Raw genomic sequence first — 15,525 nt, 5'->3', positions numbered from 1 at the left:
TAATTGAATTCTTTGTTTTAAAATATTAAAAAAAAAAGTATATTTAGGTTCTCAACTAAATATTAATTTCAATTTGTTTTGAAATATTTTTCATTCCTTTGCTTAAATTTTTAAAATTTTACAAACATTTCTAATGCAATTGTGTGAAGAAATCTTTTTTCTGATATATTGTTTAAAAGAAATGCAAACTTATAGATATTTATGTATTTAAAAAAAACTTCTAACTGTCGTCTGCGATATAAATTTTCCTCATTCTGTCTGAAGTTGTTAAACATTTCAAACATTTCCTTGTTTTAAATATAATGTTTTTTTGTCTTCTTACACTTTAAATATACAAGAGAATGTATTTTTATATAAATATTTTTACAAATTGTGTTTTTGGCTCTCAATTATCTAGTTTTATATCGGAAAATGGATTTGTTCAGATATTTATTACGTAAGGAATTTTCTTTTTTCAAGACAATCGAATGAGTATTATTTTTTAAATAAAAATTTATGCTTAAATATGCCAATGATTTTTGTTTATTATTTCATTTAGCTTGTCTTTTAACATAAATGCAAAATTATATTTTAAAACATTTCACATACAGGGGGTAGTTGATGCTTTGTATAGTGTACAGTGATAGAGCTGTCTTCTCTCTTGACAAATCAAATGCTTAGAATGTTTTCTTTATTAACAAACTACACTCTTAAACATTTTAATTTTTGTCAGTAAAAAAAAAATTTATAACTGTAGTAACCACTATAGACACCAAGTCTTCTCTGAGCTGGAGGAAAAATCCCATTTCCCCTCTTGAGGGCCACAGTTGCATACATCATACATTTAAAATACTTCATATGTTTTTTTAATTATATATTTAAAAATTTATTGTACGTCGACAACAATAAAGTTTCATTTTCTAAGTAGAGGGATGTATGTGGTGTGTGGCTCTTCTTCAGTCGTCATTCAGCATAGCATCTGTTCAGAGCCTTATCCAGTTTCTTATAGTCTCAACTTTCTTCTTGGTCTATCTCTTCTCTGTTCAATTATATATACATATATTTACTATGTGAAATATAAATTTAACTTTAAAGATTAAAAATAAGAAAGAAAAATCATTTTTACCATGAATCTACACGGTAAAAATGATTTTTGTCTTGTTTTATTATGATTAGACTATCTTCTACTCACAAAATTAACTAATAAATATAATTTGACACTTAAAACTGCTTTGTATGACAAATAAAACAGAGATGATGATTAATTTCAAATGATTAAGAACTATCAAACTCAACACTTTTAAAATTCCAGGGAAAAAAAAGAATAAATAAATAACTATTCATCGAGAAGTTACTTTATCATAGAAAAATTGTTTGCTACTTTGAATTTTCTTTAGATTTTTTGAAACTTTACAAGTAGAAAGCTATTTTAAGAATATTAAAACCTTAAAAAGAAAAAAAAAATGAGAATATAAATTTTAAAAGTTTCTTGAAGTTTCCTCATTTACCAGCAAAAAATAAAACATTAATATTCATACATTTTAAGGTATAAAAAGCTAGCAAAATCCCCCTTCAAAATAGATATATTGATGTTTTTTGATTTTCTTATTCAAAATGTCATTTGGTCTTTTTACATTTAGTAAATATCTCTCGTAAATATAAGTCACCTATTTATTTGTAGGAGATCATTAAGATGCGGAAAAATCGCTCCATTATTTATAAAAATAATAGCTTTACAAAGTAAATGACAGCTTTATCGATCGCCGTTCTAACTTTAAAATGCGATGTTTTGCTTTATTTTCTGCCGCCTTCATCGGTTAGATTTTAAATTAATAAAATAATTCTAGCTCGGTAATGATGATTCATTCTACGTCTCCCATTTTTTTACGGTACAGTAAATACATAGCAGTCTGGATTCTGTAAAGGTCAGTAACTTTTAAACTACTCTTTCTATAAATAAAACATCAATTGTTTGTTACTATAAATTGATTCTGGGATATTTTTCTCCAATATGTTTATATATATTTTTTAAAGTTTGGTATAGTATATTATATAAAAATTTCTCTGTATTATTATAGAGGGGAGACACAAAGATTAATGAGCTAGTGTGCTTTGTAAATTTGTTAGTAGTTTGTTTTTAAGTAATTATTCTGTTCTAAATGCTAAAAATTTAATTTTTATGATAGTCAAAGCAGAGTCTTACTCTAATAATAATCAGCCTTGGATCTAGTGAAGGATTTAAGAATAGATTCTGACAAAAATTTGCTCTAGTTTCCTTGCTTTTTTTGTCTTCCATGTACTTCACAATAAATTATAAGTAAAACTCTTTTCAAAAATGAAAAATTATTAGGAAAAACTTGGACAAAGTGTTGTAAATTATACATAGTGAATGAATATCGTTTAGGTATTTCAAAATAAGAGAGTTTTATCTAGTTTTTCCTAACAAAATTTACTAAGTTATTGATATTAGGGCCAGGCTATGAGGTGACTTCCACCTGTTCTGTCAAGACTCTTTGTCTAACCTCTCTTCTCCCATTTGAAGATTTAGCTACTTGTACTCAAGTGCTGATTGGCTTTAATCCTGTAAAAAAACATATTAGCCCCCAGCTTAGTGCATCAGTGCCCATGTTTATATACAGTGTATATGCTTTCATCACTTTGGCTGTTGTTACTTTCTTTACATGTGGAGTATAGCTCTAACAATGCTGTGTGGAAAAGAGAAAAATACCAATCATCCATCAAAACTTTGTTTTCTTTGTGTGGTGTGTAGGTATTATTTTTTATTGTGCTTCCGTCCTTCTTCCTTACATTGTAAATCCTATTTTTAACGTTAAATTAATAATAATCACCCACACTAAGCTTGGGAAGGTAGAAAAAAAATGAAAGTTGCAGGTGTTCATGTAGGCAGTGTTATTAATACCTGAGCTATTTATAGGCCTATACAATTTATTCTGCTTGCCTCTCATTTGTTAATTTAGTCCTCAATGATTTATTCCTGACTACAAGATTGAATAAGATGCTCTAACGTTTCATTCAAACTTGTAGCCAGAATCTATCCAAACGTGCAAATGCCTCTGCAAGAAGTCCTATATCCTCAGTTAACTGGTTTTTGTGCCACCAATATACTAATCAATACTTTATTGTGTGAAGAGACGTGATACGCGTGTTATCGACCCAATTTAAGTCTTTGCACTTAATATTCAACGTTAGAAATATGCAAATTTATGTATCGGAACTTAATTTTGTATTACATGGAGTTTGGGACAAAAATAAACTGAAGTGAAATCTATACTTCTGCAGCTAACACGTCAAATTTTCTTAATAACCTTGCGAAAATTTGACAAGGAACACAATAATAACTTTTGCAAGGAAATTAACTACAGTCAAACCTCGATATAACGCCACCCTCGAAAAGCTTGAATGGATAATTGTAGACGGAGTTTCCTCGGAAATACCGAATACAGAACTCTTCAGCAAAATGCAGATTTTGCATTGCTAATCACGTGGCTTGCGAACACATCCAAAACTTAGGTGTAGATCTCGTTCGTACATACAGTATAATTGTTATCGTTGGGTTTAATGCAAGTTTCTGGCACTAAATCAATGTCGTGAAACTTCTTTGGTCTGGGTGATTTCTCGCCAACACACTGGTTTCAGGATCGTAAGGGAACACGCAGTCTCCAGACTTTGTCAAAGAAATTTTCTTTTGCATCCTCAGTCGCCATGATGTCCTGCAAGACACGACTTCATCTTTGTTCGGTTATCAAGGCACGTGGGACGAAACGAACACGCGCTTTCCTCCACCTCAAATCTTCATTCAGAACACGAGGTACAGCCGTTTTGGGGAGTGTTCAAACTCTCTGCTATCATCCGTTATTTTTGTTCTTTGCTAAATCAGAAAGACCCGCTTTAAAACAAAATTTAGTCGCAATTCTTTGTTGGCTATCTGATTCGTGCCGCAACAACAGAAACACGGCTTCCACTACACGTTGTAATTCACTAGTTGCTGCTTGTAGTATTTAATTAACACGTTGGCCTTACTGTTCTGGCAAAGAATTAATCTTAAAACTCGAATGGATAGCACCGTCTATTGGCGAAATCAGTTCTTGTGCAAGATGAACGAGGCAGCGTAGGGTTGATTAGAAAATACAGTGCTGGGCCTCACGTTTTTGAATTTACTACTGTGTAAATAGTAGTAAATTCAAGGACCACAATCCACGTTACACCTAGGACCACAATAAGTTTAAATTCGGTTTTTCCTGTCGTAGGAAAATGAAATTTGTCCAGAGATCGAACTAATTTCATGCTCGGCAGGCACTTTAATTCATCGATTTATTTTCAGATTCTTCTTGTAATTTTTCTCTTCTATCCCCTATCTTTCCCTATAAGTTAATTTTTCCTTGCGATCTGGACTTGGCAGCAGCAATTGTTAATTTAGATTAATAACTATTGTGCATTTCTTCGATCTTCTTGTAAAGAATAATCTTTCTTTAAAAATTTTAATTATAAAATCGCGGGTAGAACGAATTTCGTTAGGTTTAACTCTGTTAATTGCTTTCCATTTTAGAATAAACCAATCGATTAGACCTTCTCTTACTAAAATTTGATTTAAAATTAATTCGTACGTGTTTTGTGCTTAGTTTGTCTGTGTGTTTGCATGTGTGTATGTATTTAAGAAATAAGATATAAATCTTATTTCTTAAATACATACACACCTGCAGACATATAGGAGGGGATTTTTTTTCTGTTGTGCAGTTTAATTTTCAGAAACTTGCTTGACTTTTATTGAACTTCAGAAAGTAGGAACTAAAATAAAATAACTGTTTTGTTTGTATACGTGGACGATCTGTCGAGGGGGAGCCTTTCTGAGAGAACTTTCTAAGTGAAACTGACACCTATTTAAGTGTTACAAATGGGAAGAAAACCCGAAAAACTCCACGTGGCCACCTCTGGTCAAGCGCGAACCACGACCAACTTACCAGTGTTCTGTGGTTTTATTTACTCGGACACTGGTGGGCAATAACTCTCTGATTTTAGATTGGAGATATGTTTTCGATATTACTGTATTTATTTTACCGATTTTTAAATGAAATTTGAGTAAAAGATCCACCAGCGGCCGAGTAGAAAACCACCGAATATTGGTAGTTGGTCTTGGATTCACGAGCCGTCACGTGGAGTATTCCAGGTTTTGTTCGTGTTTGTAACACCTAAATAGAGGCCAATTTCCCATAAAAAGTCCTCCCGAGAGATATCACCCGTGGAGATCGTCCTCGTGTTGCGTTGCCATATACAAACAAACCTATACAAACAGTGATTTTTCTGCCTCCTTTTTTCCTGTAGAAAAGCTATTTAAATGTAAGCACCATCAATTAATGCGCGCTCTTTAAATACTTCTCACGTATGTCTGCCGGCTTTCTAACAAAAGCATCGTTTCACGTGATAAATTGTTTGCTCCCGTTTGTTTAACATTCTTCTCTCTTCTACTGTAAATACGGCAACACCTTCAAAAAAACACAACTCATTCAGAACACGAACGGTTAAACGCGTAAATGAAAAATGATAATTGCTTCTTTAAAATGGGAAGAGGGAATTCTGAACTTAATCGTAACCTGTATTAGAGGATAGGGTCTGTAACAGTAACGATATTGCTGTATTTACAGTCGAAGAACTGTTAAATTAATAGGTTAACTGTTTAGCTGATACTTTTATTAGAAAAACGGTGTGATACGGGAGGCTTTTAAAGCTCAGTTTTATTGCAAGTAATTAAGGTATAATACTTCTCTGCAATAATTACTTAGATCCAGATCTAAACTTTCCCTTCTAACGATGCCATATCCAAAAAAAACGGGTTTATGCCACCATAAATCCACATCCAAGAAAAGGGTGCGGAAATCTACAAACCTGCTGAAAATATGGAAACGAGAAAAACTTGCCACCTTCCACCCTGTACGCACTGAGAGGGTCTTTCTTAATCGTGCTGTTGTGGGTTCGGCCAGACCCACAATTGGGACGGCCGGGTGAAGAAGAAAGATGGGACTCTGGACGGACATTCTCTCTAAAAGTAGGGTTAAGGGACTGTTTAGTACACAAGTAACACGGTTAACTAATTTTTGGGCTGCCTTATACCTTATTTATTATGACCTAGTCAAATATTAGCAGTTATCTTCACTGTGTATATCGTAGGGTTATCGAAATATGTATCTGCATCCTATCGTTTATAACGCAGCGGACTTCGATATAATAAACTCTCAGAGCAATGGGTAGACCATTCTCTATATCAAGAGCCATTATGTAATTTCTTAGCCTTTTTGTTACTTTAATAACCTTTCTTATTTCTTTTTTTTAGGCTCCGCAGTTCGGAAGACACTTTCAAGATTATGATAATGGACTGTGCTAACCACAGCAATGATTACGTATCAGTCAAAGGCGGTATCACAAAGAACGTGCCCGGGTCTTCGTCAGACACGTCCCAGATGAAGTACATACCACACAAGCTATCCACCTATGTGCTCGCTCTACGGCCGTGGTCCTTCAGTGCCTCCCTAACACCCGTTGCTCTAGGAGCTGCCCTGGCTTACAAAAGCTCCGGATCGTTCAACATCGTTGTCTTCCTCGTGACTTGCTTAACTGCCCTGTCGGTGCACGCCGCCGGCAATGCTGTCAACACCTATTACGACTACCAGAAAGGGATCGACAGCAAGAGAAGCGACGACAGGACATTGGTCGACAAGATCCTCACCCCCGACGAAATAGTCCACCTGGGGGCGCTTTTATACATACTCGGCTGTTTCGGCTTTATAATGCTGGTGCTACTGTCGCCGGCCAAAATGGAACACTTGGCACTGGTGTATTTCGGGGGTCTCTCCAGCTCGTTTCTTTACACCGGTGGCATTGGCCTGAAGTACATCGGCCTGGGCGACCTGCTGATCCTGGTGACGTTCGGACCAATCAGCGTCCTGTTCTCGTTCGTTTCCCAGGCCGGCTACATAGATCTGGTTACGCTTTTTTACGCTGTACCACTGGCGCTAAACACGGAGGCCGTTCTACACTGTAACAACACACGCGACATGGAAAGTGATAGCCGCGCTGGTGCTGTAACTATGGCAGTTCTGATCGGTTATACCGGTTCTCATATATTGTTTGCGGTTCTCCTTTTTGTACCATACATTTTATTTACCATACTGAGTTTACACGTCAGTATATGGTTTCTTTTACCATTAATCACCTTTCCAAAGGCGCTCGACTTAGAGAAGCAGTTTCGCAGCGGCCTTCTCTTAACACTGCCAAAACAAACTGCGAAACTCAACATATACTTAGGCCTGTTTTATTTAATCCCGTGTATAATGGCCGCTCCAAATACTCTGCCAGGCCTGCGCGTGCGGTGAAATGTTTAATTACAATTGAAAAAAACGCAAAACCAACCTCGTTATACCGTTAAGTATATAATTTTTAGATATATGCAGTTATATTGGTTGAGAGACTTAACTGATGCATTATCTAGTAGCACTGTGTGGAGATGCAAAAGTGTTCTACATTATATATAAAAGCTTTGTGTATTGGTTTCGTCATTAACAAAAGAAAAAAATATATATATAAATATATATTGCACCTCTGGAGAACCTCTAAATAATTGTTCATCGCTTAAATTTAACGACAGTTGTTTTTAATTTAAGAAGGTTTATTGTTTTCTTTCTCCTTGTTTTTACGCGGGGTGGCCCAAAAGTCGGTAGACCGTAAACCGCGCTTACAACGAGTTTTTCTTTCGGGAAAATAGCGGAAACACTACATAAAAACACAGAGCAGCAGGTTTTGCAACTGACCAGGCAGCAGTCTACGGCGGTTAATCGAATTTTGGGCCACCCCGGACATTTAATTCGGCTCTTAAACGATGTGTAAATAACATATTTTCGTTATTATTATTTTTTTTAAGTTTTAACGCATACGAAAAGAAAATTATACTGTTATGCAAATTGAGTTGCAAGTATGTCTCCACTTGTGTCGTTTATAGTATAATTATATATAAAAAGTATTTGCTCAAATGGCTCAAACTTGTGTTTACTGTTCACACTTTCATTTAAAAAAAAAACTCGAGTGATATTCACTTAATGTTTTTTTAATTAATTTATATATAATTTAACGCATCGAGCAGTGTGTAATTTGCATAAATCTCCCCCTTTCCTCCTGTTGAAAAAAATGCCAATGATCAAACTTGTATTGGTTTGAATTTTATAAATTTTGAATAAAAATATAATTAGCAAAGGATTAATTTTCAAAAAAAAAATAATTGTCCGGCGAGAATGTTTTTTATTTCCGAAATTTAAAAAATGGATTTTGTAACATTTTTAGAAGCGCTAAACGTAAAATTCCAACAATTAAAGAAGTGTTTTAAGTGTTTTTCCTGCACAGTGACGTAGAAGATTGTATTTTTTGCACATTGAGTGGTGTAAAAATATGTTAGTGAATATAACATGAATGGGTCTGTATTTATATACATAAATATATATTATTAATTAATAAAAACATATACAGTGAAACCTGTGTAAGACGGATTCGCGCGCGGTACCGAATTTTATTTTTTCCGTTTCGAACAGGTTTTTTTTTAAGAAAATCGCTGCCTTTCTATGAATTTTTCCAGTTTTGGACAGGTTTTACTGTGTATGCTGCGAAATGCCTGTGGGCTTTGCAATGGTATCATGTATTGACGGATTAAGAATAGCGTAATTTTAAAGAGGAGGACCAAAGATTACTGTAAATTAAAAGGCTGTATAGGTAAATTATAATAATAAAAAACTTTCGAATTTTTATTTAGATTAATCAATTTTCAGTTATGTTCAAACGTAATGAAGCCATTCGGTGTGAAAAATGGATAGAGCAATGACAAAAACCGTCTTCTGTGCCAGCTGCTTTACCAGGTGCCAAATGTTGTGGTTTAGTTTGATGAGGGCGACAGAACACAAGGGAGGACTTTCTATGAGAAATTGGCCCTGTATAGTTGCTAAATACGTGAAGAAAACATGTATTTAGAAACTATATACGCTTTCGTTATTTATTAATGCCAGGATGATTCGATTACGAGTGAATGACCTGCGAACAGTTGTCATTCAGCAGTTTACTTCCCTCTCACGTGAATTTGAAATGCACAGTTTGGAACCATTCCAGAATGAATTTAAACACCTCAAAATATCGTCGTCATTTTTAAACTTTGGAGATCGAATTAGCATCTATTGGTAACATATTTCTTATAAGTAAACCTCAATATAACGCCCTAATTATCGCCGCCCTAATTATCGCCGCCCTCGTAGAGTGCCTAAGAGTACTTGCGAACTGATCCTCTCCATTAATATTAGAGAACCCTTAAGCGATTAATTACTACAATTTTGCATCGTTTGGAGTATTTCGGTTTAGCGCCACACTCGATTTAGAGCAAACTTCGGGGACGAAGTTTGCACTACATCGAAGTTTAACTGCCTTAATGGTTGGCGAAATACGAAGACAACGGACGATATGCAACAAAGGGAGAATACTGTAAACAACCCATTTCGGGATTTGTTAATAATGTAGACATCTGGATAGATATGGGCTTGTGTAGGTTTATAAGCGAGTAACACTATATAAGGTTTAAAGAATTCGACTAATTTTATGACTCAGCTAAATCGTAGCAAACACCAGTTAGTGAAAATCAAATTTCCAAGAAGGAAAGTTTTCGGAAATTTTAGGGCCGTCCAAAAGTCTGGCTTTTGGGCTACTGTGTATAAAACGGTACAAAACTGAATTTGTACACAAGCCATAGGTTGAGGCCTCGTGTTTTTCGACTATCATTATTTGATGAAGGGAAAGGGCCCGTTATTTGGAGGTCTTCCTGTGTGTGCCACTGGTTAGATGGCGTTTGCGCATCCAAGCCATCCTGTTCTAAAAATACTGTATAACACATTGATGCCATTGGAGCTATCGCTTTGTTTTCTCCCAAAAATATGGAAGATTATGTCGTGTTAACAATTAAATAATTAACGTACGATTACGAACACGTACCAACGAGTCAAAAACAATATGGCCGACAAACACCGAGCGCGTTGTTATAAAGGTGTGCGTAGCGATGACACGATGCATTGTCATTAATAAAGGATAAAATGTGATTGGTTCCGCAATTTTATAAAATAAACTAAGGTGAGACGTTTCTTACGCTTTATTTTACGATTTTTAAAATTTTCAGTTTTTCTTTTACCAAGTGTTATTCAATTCAGTTGTACTTTTTACATGCGTTACGATAAAATACTGCAAAATCATAAATTTGACAACTGGTCGTGGGTACGGGCTGCCCACGTGGAGTTTTCCGGCTGTTCTCTAACACCTAAATAGGGGAGACTTTTCCTTAAAAGACCACTCTGAAAGCATTCTCCCTCGGTAGATCGCCCATTCGTCGCGCTGCCGTATAGGAATAAAACGAAACCCTCTATCTCTCCACCCTTTTGACCTTTAACCAACAAACTTTAACAGCTTCGATCCACCTAATACAGAAACCTCCCTGCAAAATTTCAAAATTTTTTGACAAAAGGCACGGAAGTTCTTAAGCTTCAAATTGAGTGAAGAAATTCTTGCCACCCCCACACAAATATACACACTAGCATCCATACATACAAAAAAAATTTCGAATATTCTTGTATTTCTCGACGTTTCAAGGTCCCTGAGTCCAAAACTGTAAACATCTTGGGGGTCATTGCAATTTTTTTTATCATCCTGTATAACTGTGTAAATGAATTCATACCTTTCAATGAAAAAACGTCTGTGTCTTTTCTGTATTAGCGAGGTTGAAGCCGAAGTTTTAAACGCGGAAACGCGTACGTCGGACGTTCAGTGCCGCTTTCCTATAAGCCTAGAAGTTTGATAATGGCGTTTGGAACGTCGAGCACGATTCCACTGACTTTCCAAACGCCATTGTCAAACTTCTAGGCTTACAGGAAAGCGGCGCTGGACGTCCGACGTACACGTTTCCGCGTTTAAAACTTCGGCCTCAACCTCGCTAATATGTGCGGTATGTGGACGCCTACAGAGGACCGAGAGATGAGATGACGTCAAGTATGCGCGGCATACCTGACGTCATCTCCTCCATTGACAAAAGGAAATTTTACGAATCATCCTCACTAGCAGAAAGAAGTGCGACGAATAAAAGCAATGAATTAATTAAGCATCGTTTAAATAAACGATCCTTAACCAAATTTATAATTAGGAAATTGTAAATTTTAATAATTCCACTTACCATTTCACAATCCGCTTTCTTTAGCAATATTTTTCTTTTGGAAATTCCGTTAGACATTGATCGTTCAGAGAATAATTCCGTTCGACTTCTCTTTTTTGTATTAATTATTTATATTTTGGTCTTGGTGATGTTCGCCAAGTCGAGTGTAAAGACAGAAGAATGGACAAAAGAGGTGAATAACCGAGGACGAGGAATAATCGTAAATTACGAAGGACGAGATAAATAATGAATGCAAGAGTCCGAATTCTAGTAGCCGCAATCGGGAGAATATGAAAATAATAGGAGTCTCAATGACGAAAATAAAAACGGCGGTCGCAGTTGGAAAGTCAATATCAATGTACCTGTACATTTAAAATCTTTTTATCATACTTTTTTATTTTAAATTATTATTATTATTTTAATTTTTAAGTTTTTTTTTTGGATATTTTTAAATGTGAAACAAGCTTTCAAACTGAAATTTCTGTGTACAGTACATTTTAATATTGTATATAACTGCGGTACTTCGGTATAGCACCACACCATTTAGTGACAAAGAAATATAAAATAGAAAAATAAAGATAAGAGTAAATACGATTAAATGCAAATAAATTAAAGAAAAAAGTACACAGAGATGAAAATCTCCTGAAATCTGTGAAAATAAAACGAAAACAATCAACACTTTTGTCCGAAATATTCAATCATTTAAATAATTTTTAAATCAATAAGTTTATTTTATTCTAATAAAACTCTTTTATACAGGAATAACAGGGAAATTACGTTGCTCGGATCGATTAACTGGATAGTGCCACGTGTCATTTATTACGTATCGAATACATTATTGTTAATTTGATTACTTTATAATGTTCGTGTACTGTCATTCACGTACACTTGCCGAATAATTTAATCTCCACATCCGTTTATGCTGTTGTTTTTGTCGTGTCATCACACAAGTAATTGACATCCCCAGGATATACTCTTGCGGATACTCGGACGAAAATATACATGTATGGCGGATGCCCGAATACCTCGGGCCGTCTGTATTCAGAATCTCAATCACGTGAAGAACATATTGTATTTCCAGAATAATACGTGAATATTTCCTGCCTCCAGTTAATTTCCATTAATTGCCTGTTGACGGTACATCGGGGATAGAAACCGTGCCCAATTTTTGTGCAAAATCCCCCAAGTGTTGAGTGTAAAATACAAAAATATTCGGACAAAACACAGCCGAGACGAACTAGGATCAAATCAAGCAGACAGATCCGCCTGATTCAAGATGGAGGGTAAGGCATTCCTATTCAAACTGGAGATATTCGCTTTCTCCGCTCTTCACGCCTTTCCATACTTTCTGCACGTGAAAAAACAAGTGTAATTACTCATTGAGAGCGCGTATTTAAATTTCAATTCAATAAAAACTTATTGAGAGAGCAATATGGAGGTTCGGCTATATTTATATTGACTGACTGAAAATATACTACATAAAAGTAAGAATACAAAATTTTGTATCGATTCATTCTAAATTATATTCTATCGGCGATATTTTAAATTTATTATTGACATTCTAAAAGCTTTACTTTTTCGTTCAAAGCTTATCTTTTCGTTGGATTATAAACGAAAGTAGTCCGACAAACCTCGATGTAACGCAAGCAGATATTGGAAAGTTATGCCGTTCTCGCAAAATCACGAAGCTTTCAAACTGAAATTTCTGTGTTCATTTTAATATTGTTTATAACTGTGGTATTTCGGTATAGCACCACACCATTTAGTGAGAATTTTACAGACGAACCAATGATGGAGCTAACTTTCTAACTTACCTTTTGACTGGTTTCCATACAGCCTTGAAGAAAGATCCGACTTTTTTGAATGCCTTTCGATCTCCATATTCACGGGTATTGGAATATCCACGAGGATTCTCCACGCAATCTTCGTGCTGCGCGAAAACTTTATTCATTTTGATATTTGTTTGAAGAACCATAACATTATTATTGAGTCTGTGATCCTCCTCGTCTTCAACTAATCGCTCACTAAACGTGAAAAGAAAGAATTTACAAAGCAATAAATATATAATTTTGAAACCAAATATACGAAGCTTTATCAATAAGTATTTATAAAAGTTATAGGAAAATTATAATATTTGGAAAACATTTCATCTAACTCCTTTCAAAATTTCTCATGAAATGAGCAAACTAGCGCTCAGATATTCACGTCATTAAAGTTATTACTTAATTATACATATGCCCAGGATTATTTTAGTTGAGTAATTTATTTTCGTAATCGAAAAATTAAGGTAATACAAACAAAGTTTGAGTCCTTTTTCCTCTTTAAATCCTTTCCGTTCAGGAACCACAAACAGCAAGCGACTTGAAAGTAAAACTTCTAAAAGTAACTGTCAAACACTTTTATCATAAACACAGAATAAACTTGTGTGTGGCAACAAGTCAATGGCGGCTCTTGTGCCATTTCACATTTGTAATCTTCATACTTGCTACTACGATGATAACACAATATATCACGCGCAAATCCACTTCGTAACAACCCCCACTAATAACAGAGCAAGCCTTTAAGAGTTGGACGAGGTAGGGTTTCCAGGTACTCGAGGATAAAGTGAGTTTTTCTAGAAAGATACTGGGACGTTTCAATTCCAGGACGTGTATTTTTACTCTGCCAGCGACAGAAATACATTTAAAATTTGAGAAAAGAAAAACATACTTCATATTGTAGAAACAGTTTTAAAAGCAAAGTCCTCTGCCACTGTTGGCAATCAGAAAAAGTCCGGACAATCCCGGAAGACCGGGATATCTGGCAACCCTAATCGAGTGTGCTGTAGATATTACAGTATTTCAGTACATAAAAATTGTTTTAGACCTTTAAAAACTTAATCAAAAGTTTTTGATTAAAAAACTAAATTAATCAAAAGCACATTGTTTATAACGCATAAATAACGATGTATATTACAAAAATGAAAAAAAAATGCTAAGTAAAATGTTCTTATTGGTGTGTTTACCTTACAAAGGTTTTAAAATGTAAATACTTCTACACTAACACAGTCAAATATTATGCAATCGTTTTCAGAAAGCGAATATGGCATGTTGCCAACTTCTGTCGTGAGAACCCCTTAAACAACCGTAAAATTTCCTCTAAAATTAACAGAACGCCCCTTAAAACCCCTAACAAGTTCCTAAATCGTTTTGGTTCCACGTGCAATTCATATTTAAAAATATGGGACTTTGACAATCCACAGAAACACAAACTTTTATTTTAGGGCACAGTTGGGCAAAAGCAATATGTTGATGAAGCCACCTGCTCATATCGCCTACAGATTGTGGTAAGAGAACAATTACGAGTAGTAACTTTTGGAAGCTTCTACTTGTCGCTGAAACTCCACTAACCAATATGGACAGACTTTACATTTTCCCCTAAAACTATTTCTCCTTTTAAATTTCTCCCATCCTGCTGATTTTCCCTAAATTTAGAGGGAAACCCCTAAGTTCACCTCACTGGAATACAACACTACAGCTGACTATTTTCCTCTCATGCCATCTTGCGGCGAGAAAAGAAAACATGCCTAAACGTCTGCATTTAACGTATTTTTGGGACGATCTGTCGGACCTGTCGGCTACCCCATTGTGAGCCTAGCTGAACACGTAAGGGGCTTGTTAAAACGGGCCCTTTTAGTGCCAACAGGATGGAGAGAGTTAACTGGTTACCATCTAGATGCGCGCTCGTTTCGCTGATTTGAAACATCTTCCATTTTGTTCTTTGCTCGGCGTATGTAAACACGAACAAGAGTAGAACGAACAAGAATAATATTCTTGTCGCTCAGATCTTAAAATTGGTGACATATAATGCGTTTAAGACTTAACTCTTTGCATTCTATTAGTACTAAGAGAGCCATTTTTCAATCTCATCATGGATTGGCCAGGCTTACAATGGGAGTGGCTGATGGTGAGGAACAGAGCCCAATGTAGCCGGAACGGAGCGAACCCGGATTTTCCAGAGCGGTTGGCTGATGCCTTATTCACTTCGGCCATTCCGTATGCCTTAGAACATATTACTTTCTAACATTTCTGTGTGTGAAAGTAGGAGCAAATCCTATCTAGTCGAAAATTTCTCCAGGAGAACCATCTCCAAAAAATCGAGGGTGGTTCGTTCTGGATATGTTGGATCCTATTCCTTGCAATTCGTAGGCTTGTTAAAAACAGATCCTCTTAGTGCCCACTGAGCGGAAAAAGTTTTAAAAAAGAATCAAGGTTTGCTTCACTTGTGTCGAACACTCGCCACCTTTTTCTGAATTACAGGAAATACATTTATTC

General features: G+C 35.4%; 1 protein-coding gene across 2 annotated transcripts in view; it reads left to right on the top strand.

Moving 5' to 3' along the window:
* heix (UbiA prenyltransferase domain-containing heix) overlaps positions 1–8,783 on the top strand; it is a 29,854-nt gene extending 21,071 nt beyond the window's left edge. For both annotated transcript variants that reach the window (XM_067283696.1, XM_067283702.1), the window contains exon 2: positions 6,326–8,783. In XM_067283696.1, the coding sequence (XP_067139797.1) occupies positions 6,357–7,364 (1,008 nt within the window). In that variant the 5' untranslated portion in view covers positions 6,326–6,356 and the 3' untranslated portion in view covers positions 7,365–8,783. The remainder of the gene's footprint in view (positions 1–6,325) is intronic.
* Positions 8,784–15,525: the final 6,742 nt, after the last annotated feature.

Source organism: Centruroides vittatus, unplaced genomic scaffold (assembly GCF_030686945.1).
Source record: "Centruroides vittatus isolate TY-2023 unplaced genomic scaffold, ASM3068694v2 contig_1213, whole genome shotgun sequence".
NCBI classification, from domain to species: Eukaryota; Metazoa; Arthropoda; class Arachnida; order Scorpiones; family Buthidae; genus Centruroides; species Centruroides vittatus.
The sequence above is the reverse complement of the archived record's forward strand: the minus strand, read 5'-3'. Positions and strand labels throughout refer to the sequence as shown.